This window comes from Telmatherina bonti, assembly GCF_933228915.1.
Source record: "Telmatherina bonti genome assembly, chromosome: 21".
NCBI lineage: Eukaryota > Metazoa > Chordata > Actinopteri > Atheriniformes > Telmatherinidae > Telmatherina > Telmatherina bonti.
In genome coordinates, this window is record NC_136630.1 from 11,570,315 (window position 1) to 11,585,720 (window position 15,406).

The following is a 15,406-nucleotide window of genomic DNA, read 5'->3' on the forward strand; positions in this document are numbered from 1 at the left end:
TCTTAGTGCTTTTACATCATCTTTGTTCTGGTGTGCTGCTTCCTACTCAACACACTCAGTCTGCCATGGGCTTCACTTTAAGTCTTTCTTGACCTCTGTCTGTCCAAATATCGAGGTCCTACTGTGGCAGAGAAGTGTTAGAGCTGAACTGGTGCTTTCTAAATCATTTGCAATGGTATTTATGCTCATAAAACAAGCCTCTCTTAGAGGCTCTGTTCATTGGTAAATACTGTACAGTAAGGGCTAATGCCCTCAGGCCAGTCTGTGTATGTTTGTGCTTAAATGTATGCATGTGGGCTTTTTTTGTTTGTATGTTTGTGCTTGCTAGCGTGTGTGCAGGTGTGATTATTTGAGAGTAAACATTAACATCAGGATGTCTTTGTCTGTGTATGAGTGTATTTTTTTTCTTTTTTGGAGAATATATCTATTTATGTACATATACCATTATATATAAAGGTGTATGCGTATATGTCTGTGTCTCAGAAGTCTTCTGTTTCAGACATAGTACTCCTTGTCTTTGTTCTTCTTGTTCTTAGAGATCTTGGCGATCCCCAGAGGCTTGTCCTTGGCGCTGCCGTTGGGCTGTGTGGCAGAGTTGCTGATGTAATTGCGGCTCTCATCCACATGGTAGGAGCCTTCGTCGCGGTTGCGATACTTATACATGGCATAGAGGAGAATGAGGATGCAGAGGGCGGCAGCTGCCACGATGCCTACCACCATGCCTGTGGTACTGCTGCTCTCTCGCACCACCTCAGATGGACCTGGGAACCCTTTAGGATCTGGCAGAGGAGGGCGGGCTGTGGAAGGGGGAGAGATGGGGGGAATGTGATGCCCCAAGTACAGATCATTTCATACATTATTAATTTGAATTACACGTGAGGGTGGTGGGTGGAAAAGCAAGAAGACAAAATGCATCATCATGATGAATTATTTGACATGTTTTTGCATAATGGCACATCCTGGCAAGCTGCAGCTTAGAGCCAAAGTTGTTTTCATATTATCTCATAATATGCAAACAAATGGTGTGGCAAAGTGTTAAGAGGAGGGCCAGGGCATAGGTACATATACCACATTTCTGACATTTTATGGCATAAACAATTGTATGTTAAGGCTGCAATGTGCAATTTACACATGAATTCTTTAGGTCTTTTTTTTTCTCTTTTTTTTAGATCAAATGAAGACAAATCTGGCAGTGAATTGTATGAAAGGCTCAGAAGGGAAAGAAATGATGAAAGCTGACAAGAGACAAAGATAAAGGATGGGAGAAGATACAAAAACAAAGGAAAAGATGAAGAAGATGTGCTTGAAGTGAAATGAAAAATTAATAGCAGTAAGCGACCAAGGGGAAAACTGAGTATTGCTGCACATGAAGAAAACATGAAAAACAAGCTCAGAAAGGCAAGGTGACATGTATTTGTGGATGGTACTCACCTGAGCTGGGGTCACAGGGGTCAATATCTTCGTCATCACTTGGACACTCAGCTGACGCCACCAGCAGGTCGTCTGCTGACTGCACAGAGACAGAATAGAAATAAACAAGCAATGCAAATAAGCACGGTGACAAAGAAGAAGCCTGGGCTCCGTGTAAATTCTATTTATTTTCTACATGTGTGAGCACACAGCATCAATCCATCGCCCACCCGTTATCTAGTTTGCCATAAACACTTTTGCAGCCCCCAGCAATGGCAGGCGGCCAATATTAATAAGAGTAGAAGAAAGAAACAGGAAGGGAAAAAAACAATGACTGTTTATCCACAGAGGGCAACCAGTTACCCTCCATTCTGTCATCCCTCCCTATTTTTTCTCCTCCAACCTTTCTATCTCCCTGTCCACTTTTTTATAAAGAGTCCAATTGAGCATTCATGTTTAGATTAAATCACCGCATCCTGAAAAAAATGAGAAACGAGACAACAAAAAAACATCAGCCAACTAATATCTTAACAAAGCCCGGTGTCTGTGCATTGCTCTATCTCAGTGGAAAAGGCGCCCTTTTTCCCTATTCATTCCTGCTCCTCCTGTTGCCATGGCAACGCTAAGTTCAGGCTGTTAAAAATGATGGGGAATAAAAAACAGGGAGTGTGCACCCTCAACGGGGACCTGTGCATTGATTTGCCGCTCCAGCCAGAGTGTGAGGAAAGGATTGAAAAAAAGGGAGCAGCTGAAAGATGGATGGATGGATAAAAGGAATTTTGCAAGGAAGTGGTTGGGGAGAAAAGAAAAAGAAAAGAACACTGGATAGGAGGAGAACAAGAAAGTGCTGCAGTCTTTACTTAACACTGTGCTAATGTGCGCTGCATATTCATGAACTCCTGTTAAAGCCGTCTCAATGCTTTGGCATGGGAAATTTTAGTGTGTGCATGTGTGCGTTTTAACCACACTGGGCTCTCAGTACCAGCACTAAATTAAAATTGGATTGTGATGCATTGCAGTGGATGTTAGTAACCCACGGAACGAAGAAGAGGAGAGAGAGCGGCAAAAGAGAAGCACTCGAGAAGCAGATTACACCCAAAATGAAGGAGAATTGCAGCCCAGTCAAAGTGCTAAGTGGTCAAAGATGTTTTAGAGGAAATTTCCAGAAGTAGAAATCCAGTAAAAACAGCTTTCTCTGCTTCCTCACTGTGTCTCCTTTGTAGAAGCACAGGTAGCACGAGCAATGGAAGAGTGGCCCATTAGTTTATTCATCTGTAAAAGCCTGCACTGGCCTTGTAAGGTGTGGTGCTGGTCCTTACAAGTCCTTAGACTGGTTTAGGTCGGCCTGAAACATACATTAGGTCATCAGTGCTTGACTCTGTCTCCTCCCTCCACTGCCTTTCCAATCAGTTCTGCCCACTGGGCTGTCAAATGCCGCTAGAGTGAGCTTAGCCTCTGGAATGCAGCCAGTCAATAAACCTCTGTGCTTCTGCCAGGATCCAAATAGCACACATACCAATCAGCCAAAGGGAAACACATCACCCGTGACATCTGTCACCGATCAATGTCAAGCCACCGTGCTTGATTATTGATCCAAAGACACCTATGTCCACCTCCAAAAGTGCCTGTTTTGAATCCAGATTTGGACTTAAACAAAAACAGGCGAGTAAATTTTACCTGGTCCCTCCTCTGTTTGTGACATCACTTCATCAGCTGACCGCCCCGCTCAAAAGGGATGGTGTAAATTAATGTATTGATCCGGCTACCAAATAGGACACAATGAACACAAAGACAACTAGAGACATGCAGAATTCAATAAAAACCAAATCAATAATCCACAGAAGTTTAAAGATATGCCCGACAAATGTAAACCCAAAGAACTTCCGCCTCTCCATCTTACCCCCCTCCTGCACCTCCCCCCCTTGGTCCCCCATCTTTTCGTAGTCTAGCAACAGAACATGCTGACACAATAATAGACGAAGATGGACAACATTTCGTCTGAAACGGACACAAGACAACGATCAAGAACAACTGCATGCTGAAAGAGCAAAATCTCTACCTGAGCAGCCGAACAATGCCAACGACCGTCCATGCCTCCCTGACTGCCTAGTTCACACATGGTGGCTGCTCTATGTCCTCAAACACTCCTGCAGAAGATTCAACAGCTTCTCTTCCACTTTCACAACTGGAAATCACACATACGTGCACACACAAACTCTAAAGTAACCTAGCATGCTCCATTGGGCTCTTTCTGGTGGAAACACATCTGCACACACACACACACGGGCATGCACCATATCAGGTTGAAGTTGGAAGGCTGATGAAGAGATCCTGACAGGAGGAGAGGAGCTAGCTCCACTACTGCAGATGGTGAGATAGACTCATACAACGCCTGCATTAACAGCCTATCACTGGAGCTCAACCACAGACAGGGAGGGAGGGAGGGAGGGAGGACAGCAGAAGAGAAGAGGGGGGGGGGGGTAACGAGTAAATATGGAAAGATATGGAGGCAGAGAGAGAGAAGGGAAAGTGAGAAGAAAGGAAAGAAGAAAGTGAGCAGGGAAGAGGGTAGGAGAGTGGCTCAGGAAGAGAAGATGGAGACAAAGATGTGAAGCAAGCAAGAGACAAAGAGGGAAGGTGAAAAAAAAGCAAAAACAATAGAAGAGGAGAGCAAAAAAAAATTATTCAAAGAGCTAGTGGAAGTGTCTGGGTCAGCTGATTCCTAATAGCCAATCGCACATCAGGCTTCTTCTATCAGTCTTCGCATCAAACCCAAGTACACGCATGCACATAAATGGATGTGCACACAAACATAGACACTGAACATCAAACCCAAACTCAAGCTTTTCTGACTCAGAGCGCGCCTCTAGCATTAACACTCACACAATCTCTCCCTCTCTTCTCCTAGCTGGTGCTCAGCTGTCATGCATTATTAATCCCTTCCACTTTTCAACACACATACACACACACAAAAAAAAAAAACATCAACTCACTGTGGACTTCAGGAGGTGGCACTGAAAACATTCGGCACAAAGCACTCATGATAGGAATAAACCCCGCAGGGCGACTTAGGCAGATCCACTTTCACACCGAACTTAAGGTGTGTGCGTTAAATTGGTCGATTATTTTCAGCACCTGAGTAAGACATCACCTCCTGCCCCTCCTGTGATGCAACATGCTGCAATCCAAGCCTATTGTTCTTGATCCACCTGAGTGTTTGTGAGAGTGCGTGTGTGTGTGTGAAATCTGCGTTTGTCTCTGCACTTTGTGTGTGCTGGTTAAGGCCAGGTTGGTTGCCAGGCAACACAAGGCAATCTCAACAGTGAAGCTGTAGATTCTTTTTAAACCAGACACACACACACATACAATCACAGTTTGGGAGTCATTAGGAGAAAACTTGACTTATACACACACACACACTGCAGTATATCGAGTATATGGTGTGTCTGACCTAATTCTCATGTAGTGGTGCCGACTCCCCTGCACAGCTCTGCATGTCAGATTTAGCCCTGGCATTAGTTCACCACCAGATCCTTATCAGTTCATTTAGCTCACATACCCATAAGCAGGGAGAGACTGAGTGGTGAAGTCTGAAAAGAAGCCTTGTGACACAGGTGTCATGCTGCAGCTCTATCCATCCAGCTCACATATCCATTATTGATGCCTGAGGCTTAGCTCACAGCTCTCAGTGTTCTATTATTTATGTCTGAAACAGCTGGTGGTTTATACACAGAGGAATAAGTCTCTGTGGGAACCTGGATGGGAGAGAGAAAGTAAGCTGCAGATAGTGGGGTTCACTATTTCCATGGCAACTTGTATCACGGAAGAAAAAAAAATCTTTTTCAGTGCGGCAGGCGCTTGGTTTTGTAACAGATGAAGGACTGCAGCACACACAGAGATGCCCACAGAAGAGCTTGATATCATTTCCTGATCTGAACATTAGAGCAAAATATCCTGCTGCAAAGTATCCTCTGATATTAGCGTCGTCTCTGCAGTTGGAGCCTCTATAAATAGGTCCCAGTAGCTATGATGGTTTTTTTTCTTTTCCTTTTTGTCCTGTTTGTATCAGTTTACTAAAAGCTAATACATCCTCCATTAGCACTAACATCCATCCCACTGTAATCTAGTCTGGAGAGACCACTTAGTTGGGGATATGCTAATCCATTTGGGTGAATTTGTTGTAACAAATAAATGACACAAGTCTAACACAGGGTTGCTATAGAGCACAAAAAATAAATCCATTATTAGGTTCTCAGAATAATACTGCAACCACTATAATCACAAAATCACAGAATCCATTCCACAGTAGTCTGCAAGGTATTTGGTTGTTACAGTTATTATATTATGTCTTTGTCAGTACATTGAATAAGTGGTTTTGGAAAAGAAAGAAAATGGAAGCAAATTTCACTTTAAGCATTACTGACCCATTAAAGCTAAAAAATGAACCTTTGCTGTAAGTTCAGTTGGCTTTTTATGGTGTTTTTAGCACTAAAATGTACCAAAGGTATCAGACTAGTGGCCTGAAATTTTCATTTACTTTAATCTCGAACTAATGATGTTTTAGATCTAGCTGAATAAAAGTTGTTTGACTCATTGCCACATGTACTTACAACTGAACGTAATGTAATTACGCAACTTTGCCTTTGCAATAAATAGGAAAAGAAAAGGATACAGCTATATTTTATAGAAGATTTACCTAATATAACTATGATTATATGTTATTCTATAACTACTTTGTAGAGTACATTAAAACAAATAATAAAAAAATACTAAATATAACTAATTAACAAAAAAGTATCATTGCATATTTGTAGGTAAAAAAACTATAGAAAAATAGAAAAATATTGCTTTTTTTTTTTTTATTCATGCATGAAAGGGTGAATGAACTTTTAGTTTATGTATTTACTTTTCAGTGTTATTTTTAATGTCCATGCAATGACGCTTGAATGTCATAAAAGTGTCTCCCTGGCACTTTGAATTTGGCAAATGTGGGTTTGATTTAGAACTTGCTGTTTGTTATTTGTCATTTCCGTGCAATAAAACTATTAATCTATAGATCAATTTATAGATCTACATGTAAGTATCAGCTATGTTTTTGTCCCATATTTGCACGACAAACTGACAACAAGTCATGAAGGGAGAACCACCACTTATTTTTATTCCACTTAAAGCACTGCTTTGACATTTTTATGGATCTGAACGATCACTGCCAAAGACGGCAAAAGCAGTCAAAAGAAATCTTTGCCGGGTGTATTTGTCAAAACGTTTCTAAGATGTGTGCTCTAAACACACTGGGCCAAATTGCCCCTCCATATCTGTAGTCTGTATTGATAGAACTCAATATGCTGAGGTCTTGAAAGATGACCAAAATGCTCCAAAGTGCTGGCAGTATGGGGCGTCTCCTATAATGATAACTAGCAACCAATAAGTTAAGAAGTAAACCTGTATGAACATAATACTTTAAGACGATAAATTAGTTTGGGGTAAAAAATGATGATGTTGGAATGAATGAGTGTCCTATAAGTCTAAGAGGCAGACGGTGTAATTTCATAAAGCCTGTTTAATATACTTGTGACTATAAATCTTTAAAAAAATATGAACAACTCTGCAGTGATCCTCTGCTTTTGACTCAGATTTTCATCCATTTTTTACTCCTTTTTCATTGTTATTTTGTCTCCACACTGTGTTACGTTTGGTGCAATCTTACTTAACATGAGTAATGTATTTTAATTTGCTCCAGCATATGAAATGTGAGACACATGAATCAGCTCGCCTTGCCTTGAGCGGAATATAAAACAATCCCACTCCTCCTGACATATCTTCCTATTCTCCAGCTCTTGATTAGTTGGCTCTGAGCATCTTAATCCTCTTACTGAGTTCGAAAAGAAACTTATCAGAGCAAATTACTATTTCTTAATTACCTATTGTCACGCCAAAGGATGGTTGCAATGCAGCGATAAGAGTTTCGTTTTCAAGATATTTGAAGAATTACATCCAAGTAGCAGATATGACCTCGCACGGTATGCATTTAGTGGTTTGTCCATACAGAAGTAAAGCTTGAGACTGGGACTTTGTTCTGACCTGAGGCGTTGCACCCTGCTTCCTGTTAGTAGCTGTGGTGGTTGTGATGTCACTAATGGAGGGAGCAGAGTCAGATCGGTTGCCTCCAGCTGCAGCACTTGACTGCGGGGTGATGGAGGAAGACGGCATGTCGCCGACCAGCCGTGCGCTGCCCTCCACTCTGATGTGTGGGTGTCCCTCTGCGGCCATATTGAGGATGCGGAGGCCATTGTAATACAGGCCGGAGAGCTGTCCCTGAAACATGGCCGTGGCTTGCTTCCCTCCGCCGACGCTCACCGTCGTCTGGCTGTTGAAGATGGTCAGCTGGCGACCTACGCAAGTATATGCGCACCAAAAAAAAAAGTGGACAAGCACACCCGAATACAGTCGCACACACACAGACACACACACACACACATACCGGTGGTCACATACAGGCATACATACACACACAAGAGTGTTTGAGTGTTACACAATCCACCACCCCCAAGGCATGGTGAGAGGATGGGATAGATTAAGCATGGCAGAGCAAATCGAAGCCGTGGAAAACCGTGGAGCAGACTGAGGGAGATAAAGAGTGAAGACAGAAAACAGAGAAGAGGAGGGGGTGAAGAGACTGAGAAGTTGAGGAGGAGGATGAAGAGGCAAAGAACAGAAGGAAGAGAAAAAGGCAGTAGATAAGAGGAGTCAGAGGGCCCTGAGAAGACAGGGCTGACAGATGGTTGCTATGGTGATGGCTGTGCAGCACAACATTGTATTTGAAGGAGCAACAGACAGGCAGACAGAGAGACAGAGATCTAGAGAACTGTTGTCACAGCCCTACAAAGCATGCACAGTTTATAAGCTCTAGCACTGCTCACTGTTAAAGGGACTAGAGGCTAATTTAAGTAGCTCTGCTGAAGTTTAGGAGGAAAACTTTTACATGTTTTTTTGTTTTTTTTCACAAAGCATAACTCTATTAGTCATTTCAAATTTACATAATTCTTACATGTCACCATACTTTACATGTACTTTAATTTGATTACAAATTTTTTTTCAACATATAATCTTTAGTAAATGCTTTATTGTTTACAATTTGATGATAAAAGAAATTATTTACCAGTCTTAATAAAGCATCTTTTATCAATACTTCTTTTTCTATTTTCTGATTTATTCACATTTAAATCTCTCCATCGTCCCTTTAACCTGATATTATCAGATACACACTAACAAGATACGTTCACAGGCACTACAGTTTACACAGTATTACACACTACAGCTGCCCAACTTTTAAATACTTAGTTATGGATTTAGATTTTTAGATGTTAGTTGATGGTGCACAATATAGTATAGTCAACTGCCTTCAAATTGTATTTTTAAGCTCAAAGTTTTAAGGAATTTTAATCAGGGTTTTTACCTTTGTCGAGTAGCCATTCGTCAACTACTCGACCGAGCCGATAGGGGATTCGCTGTCTGGCGATGGCCAGGCGCTCGTTATCATTGTTGCCTTTAATTTAGAGATGAAAACACAGTAGTAATTACGCACATCCATACGTGATACAGGAGCTGGATACAAACAGAACAGCAATGAAAAGAAAGTAATGGTCTGCTCATTGTTAGCATGTCAGTGTGTTAAGGTAAGCTTCATTAGAGGAGCTGCATTCACTACGTTTCCAGTGAGCGGACTCTTACTCTCTGTTCATTGGGTTTAATTTAAAGAAACATTTCAGGGGTTAACATCTGCAAGAGCACAGGGAAATAATGTTACAGCTGTCACATACCGTATATGACTGACTGGGTTTAGAGTTACATACAGGAAGAACCCTCACACACACCTTACAACAACTGACATTTAGCATTTTAGCCACCTAAAGTCTCATTGTGTTAAGATTACCACTTTAAATATATAAAAAACAAACAAATATGAAACCAAAGACTATATTCAACAAATACACTTTTTTCTTTTTCTTATTTTTTCTCTCTAGTTAAACATTTATCTCAAAATATGACAAGTTTTAAATTACTATTTATCAAAAAAATGCACCAACTGTTATTATTTTCTTTTATGGTGAGAAAAACCATTGACACCTGAATTGACTATTTTCAGAAATGACCTTTAACACTATTTAACAGGCCTACCATAACATAACTGACTAGTATACATGCTATTGTAATAACTATCTCTTTTTATGGTTTAAAAAGTCAAGTTTCATGTCAGATCACACATATTTCAAACACAATAACATAAAACAAAGCTGTAGTTATATTTCTCAACCTCAGTGTTTGAAAATAAACATAGAAAGGAACACTGACGTGGTTCATCAATCAGGAGGAGGTGGGTTGATTTGGACTGAGGTGTAGTTAGCTCTACCTCAGGAAAAGGTATTGCTGTGATGAGTCAGTAGGCTGGGCTTAAGTGGGCGGGGCAGGGCCTACCTGAGGGGTAACGCTCTATGACCGGCAGGTCGTCCAGCTGGAGGGTTGCATTGCCACCACTGCGGGTGAACCGAATTATGTGGTACTTCCCATCGTTGACAAACTTGGAGCTTTCCTCGATGTTGATATCATCAGTGCCAACATTAAACACCACCCTAATGTTGCCCTTGTCCTGAGGAAGAGGGATATGAACATCTTTATCAGATTTAGGCTTCTTTTAAAGAGACAAAGTGAGGAGCAGGAAAAGGGAGTTGGACCACTCAACTCCACCAAGACAATAATCGTTTTGTTTTTTAAGCCACAACTGCTCCCTATATGTATACATATATATACACACACACACACACACACACACACATATATATGTATATATATATACATATGTATGTATGGGGAATAAACTGCCAAAAAAATCAAGTCCTGCAAGTGACTTACTCAACCATTTGCATAATTTTTTTTTATACAGTAATAAAAAAAATAGAACTGAAAAAGAAAACATAATCTATCAATTGTTACACATACAAATGTGACACTCAACTGGTTGATCGTTGTATAACATTTCTGTAAATTACCAATATTGCCCATGTGCCTGTAGTGACTGCAAGCACGTGATGGTTTATCAGTGCTCGTTGGGAAATGTTTGATTAATGAGGCCATCAAATCACTCAAACGAATACGTGACTGAATGAGGCTCCGTTGCTTTGTTTGTTCCCGTTTCCACATAATGAGCAAATAAGAAGGATAAACCATTACTGTTACAATCAGGGGCTGAAAGGAGTAATGCAATTAACGAACCAATTAAATCCACAAATATAAGTATGTAGGGCAACTGTACACAAATCAGACATAATGAGATGATTTTTAATGTTTCGGCTTTTGTTGTTTTTTTTGGTTTTTTTTTGGAATGAAGGAATGTATTTGTGTGATGCTTTGGCTAAATGACATATTTAACTTTCATTAAATTACAATAATGTAACATAGATTTAAGTCCCACCATGACTAGGATAAATGGTTGCGTAACAACCATCTGTGCAGGTTTACACATGAATAATAAAACTCGGTTGGACTGATTGCATTGAATCACGAGACATTGCTGACTTTGAAGCGGAACTAGTGTGAACGTAAAGAGATCTAATACAGATGATGTGTTGATGTGTGTTTGTTTAAGGGAGAGCGTGTATAAACACACAACAAAGAAACCTGTGTGTTTTTTATTACTGTGTAACAGTGGCTGTGAAGACTTACTATCTGCAGCTGAAGGTAGTCTCCCAGGCCAGACGCACTGTCCACTCGGAGTAGGATTGCATGTTTCTGCTGTGTGCTGAAGCCGAGGGCAAGTCGATCTGCCCTGGTGCTGGGACGTTCATTGGGGGGCCACGTATAAATCACTCGGCCTCCATCACGACCAAAGATGTAAGTGGTCCCAGCTGTTGCCATACAAATAAAGACATTTTGTAAATATGTCAGTGTGGCTCAATCTCTGTCTGTCTTTTGGAAAATATTTCTTAAAGTATGAGCATAAAGGCAAATAAACTTTAAAATGTGACTTCTGACGAGCCTTCCATGTTTCTGACTGTTCCTCCTACAAGCCTGATAAAAGAACTGAATCTCAAATTAGTTAACACTACTGCAGCAGGCAGAAGTGACTCATACAAATAACTCATACAAATGTTTGACTCACAGAGATAAAAACATCCATTATGCATCTCAGTTCTAACTAAACCTGCAGAGAGTAAGGTAGTTTTTAAGAAGAAAATACAGAGATTATTTTATTTAATGCTAGGGACAGAGCCAATTTTAAAACCCAGCTGAGTTTTTCTTTTTTTTCTTTTTTACTACTATTGTAGAAACAGCTAACAGTGCCCTCTCATGGCGGCTCTGACAAATGCACAAAGATGTTTTGTGATTTTAGAATTTTAAATTAAAATCTTTGATAGCAATAGTCTTATATCTAGAGTTTCATGAAAGCATTGATATGTGATTAGATGTTTTCTGAGGTTTAGTGACTTTTAGGGACAAGCATAAAATAAATGTTAATCTTAAATGAACACATCAAGACATGGAGTTTCTGAAAAAGATCAGGCACTTAAATGTTGCTTCAGTTCTAAAACACCAAAGATTAAATTAAATAAAAAAGGGACATATCCTGTAAATACACATCCCCTTAAAATATATCCAAATAAAATGACAAAAAAAGTGGGATTCATCATGTGTCAGAGAATAAAAGAAGAAACTCACCATCATTGCACAGAGGCCCTGCATAAGATGTCATGCTGCAGTCACAGGTGAAGCCCTCCCACTGCTGCAAGCAAACGCCCTGATTTGAGCAGGAGTCTTCTTGACATGTTGTGCTAGGACCTGCAGTGAGAGACATAATGGGGTGGAGGGATGCAGGAGTTAGGAAAAGACAGCAAAAACACACATTTTGGAGTTTTTTTTGTTTTTTTTTTATCTTCAGCCCAGAGAGTTTAGAACATTCTGGCAGGAAAGTGCGGTTATTCTTAGACCACATTTCCTTCAAACAATTGCAGCTCAAACATTGGAAAAAGAAGTGCTGTGATGTTATAGTTAGTAGTGTTAGTGAGACTAAGATGTTGTGGATAGGCCCCCATTTTTAAGTTTTACACTAAAACAAATGCTAAGTTATCCATCAATGTAAACCTAAACTGAATGATGCTCGGTGAAAAGAGCCAAATGTGAAGAGCATGCAGGTGGTGCGGCTAGATGAGTGGGGGGAAAGGACAGTAGGAGGAGCCAAACATAAGAAGTAGAGTTATGTTTAAAGGCCATCTTCTCAATACTCTGTCATCAGCAGTCTGCCACCTCTCTCTCTCTCTGCCTCATGCTAAAACTGCACAAGAGGAAAATGTCAAAGCTCTAAACTTAGTTCTCCTTTGTTGCAGTTCTAACATAAAGCATGGAGGAAAAAGTGTCAAATGAATCACCAATGGAGTATTGAAGTTTAGGTTGGGAGTCACTTGGAAGGATTAGAGGTCATGCAGCTAGGCAACCTGGGCAGTGGAGCGGTGGTCAACTCATGTCAAGCGGTGGGAATCTCTCCAATGTGATGGAATAACTGTGGTGGCTCGGAGAGGATAAATCAACTCTGACCTTTGAATCTGGATCACTGGGATCCACACAACACTGGACACCACTGGGTAGTTTCAACACTCACACACATACATGTCCACACTCTCGCACACGTGTCTCACATGCCCACACAAAGTGATATACCTTGCAAGTCAGCTTTCATCAATGTAACTTTTGTCAGCGCAACAAAAAAGCAAACAAGCAAATTAAGTTAGATGGTTAGTTAATGCACACAGATGCCTGTGAACTGTTGAAAGAGTGGAACAGAGAGAGATAACACAATGTGTAGAAAGAGCGAGGACAAGATGAAAAGAAGGAGAGTAAAAAATTACATCTGACAGGCCGAGAGCTGGGTTAGTGGGTTATCCTAACAACAGATAGCGTGACTTGAATGAAAACGGAAAGAAAAAGCAGTAAGGAAATGGGGGCCGGAGGAGAGCTACTGGTTTGTTTGGGCCTCACCTTCGCAACCTCTATCCACTTGTCCCGTGGTTGCCAAGGAATCTGCCAAAAGGTCCGGAAGCCGGCCATTTAGATCGACTGTTGCCAAGCAACCCTGAAATCCCTCACGGGAGTGGACAAGCTTAGGCAGTTCTCTGTACATCTCTTTGGAAACACCCCCAATATACAGATCACCTGTCGAGCAGCAGCACAGCGAAAGGCAGTTTGTGAACCGATGATTGATGCATTATTAAATAATCATTAACATTTTACATTTTCACATCTGAGCTCATGGCTTTCAAAGTGTTTATCTCACAATCAACATGAAGCCTAAATCTATTCAGTTCGTAGTGATATGGTACCAGTGACTCTTTGGGAGCAGATAGCTTAAAAAATTAGAAGCTATTTATTGATTATTCATGCTGTTTCCCATTATTTTTCCCAGCATGAAATATGTTCAGTTGCTTTTTGAATGAGAGTTACAATATAAACTAGACAGCACACTAGTGTCTGTACGGCCATATACAGTTACTGCCTGAAGACGGTTACTTATTTTAGTACAAAGGGAGAGGCAGGAAGCCCGGCTCTTTCAACAGGCAGCAAAAAACACCTCCGAGCTTAATGGCCAGGAAATAGTCTGGCACATACACCCCTCATGAAAGAGTTAATTTGTTTGAGACTTTGTTTTTGTACTAATTGAAAAAAGAAAAAGATATTAATTAGCGAGTTGTAGAGTGGCTGGTTTGTTCTTATTCTGTCTATTCCCAAAGGCAAGACTTCTTTTTTTTTTTAAATTTAACCTAATAATCATTTCAGGACTAATGAGCGTTTGTTCGTTTATAGTCCGTAAAAGGGTCTTATGAAGCACAAGTGTGTTATCAGAATTTTATGGATAGAACATATTACTGTATACCTTCAGATTAACATATTCTTTTGGTGTTATTTCATACCCTTTAAGTCAAGGTTCTTGGCGCCCATCGTTGTCTGTGTGGTAACTTTGGTGTCAATCTTGACTGTGTGGAGATTGTTAGTGTCCCGGGAAATGTGCACATTATGCCAGTGGTTGTCATTAAGAGGACTGTTTGAGTTGCCCTTGATCAGGTGTGCTCCGTTGCCCAAGTCAGAAATGTAATGAAGGTAGCTGAGGGGGGTAGAAGAAGAAAACAGCAAACGGGGTTAAACAAGTGAGAAGGGAGAAGGCAAATTAACCGTACTTGTGATGAAGAACACAGGGTCACACTCTTCAGGGCATTATTATCTGTCTTGTACAAGCTTAATTAAAGAGAGCTGCTTGGCTTGTGCATTTTACTTATTATGCATTTATCAGCCCATTTTCACCTTCCTGTCAACACTTTTTCCCTTCTTTTTTTGTTGCTTATCAAGGACAAACTCAAGAGAAAGCCCAATAAAGGGAAAAATTTAACATGTATATTCATTTCTGCTGAAAAAAAAAGTCCAAATTCCTGTTTTAACTGATCATATTTTTTCATGTAATTGCATCGTTTGATGCTGCAGCACAGACACATGAATGAATGAATTTACTATCCAACTCACCCCTTCACCAACTCTATGACAATGAAGTCAGTGCCGTCTCCTCTGTTGAAGAGAATGAGGCCATCAGGGGATGTTGTCTTGAACTGCATGAAGAGATGCATGGAGTAGTAGGCCTGCAGGGTGGGCAGCGTGACGAAACTGGAGCGGGAGCGGAAGGTGATGGGGTCGGCCACAATGGTCTTGTAACCAATCACGGCATTAAGCTCGCAGTAGTCGATGTCACCATTCTTGCACAGGTCAATGTAGGGCATGCCGTTTAGAGTCAGGCCCTGAAGGTGGCCGATGAAATTGGAGGGCACAGCAGGCATGAACCGCTTCTCCGTCACAATGCCCGTCTCCACGTTGTGGAATTCCAGCTGGGTGTGGTCGCCCGCCATCTGACCTGGAGGCGGGGATAAACTTCAGATGTGAGGGCCATGGACACATGGGTTTCATG

The 15,406-nt window shown here is 41.0% G+C and overlaps 1 protein-coding gene across 1 annotated transcript in view; it reads right to left on the reverse strand.

The window, feature by feature from the left end:
* Positions 1-495: 495 nt before the first annotated feature.
* nrxn1a (neurexin 1a) overlaps positions 496-15,406 on the reverse strand; it is a gene marked incomplete at both ends in the record, with an annotated part of 54,653 nt that continues 39,742 nt past the window's right edge. The window contains 11 exons of the mRNA XM_079261357.1: positions 496-797; positions 1,432-1,504; positions 7,492-7,802; positions 8,867-8,956; positions 9,886-10,057; positions 11,131-11,312; positions 12,124-12,243; positions 13,120-13,146; positions 13,438-13,611; positions 14,367-14,557; positions 14,971-15,352. Of these exons, the coding sequence (XP_079117483.1) occupies positions 496-797; positions 1,432-1,504; positions 7,492-7,802; positions 8,867-8,956; positions 9,886-10,057; positions 11,131-11,312; positions 12,124-12,243; positions 13,120-13,146; positions 13,438-13,611; positions 14,367-14,557; positions 14,971-15,352 (2,024 nt within the window). The remainder of the gene's footprint in view (positions 798-1,431; positions 1,505-7,491; positions 7,803-8,866; positions 8,957-9,885; positions 10,058-11,130; positions 11,313-12,123; positions 12,244-13,119; positions 13,147-13,437; positions 13,612-14,366; positions 14,558-14,970; positions 15,353-15,406) is intronic.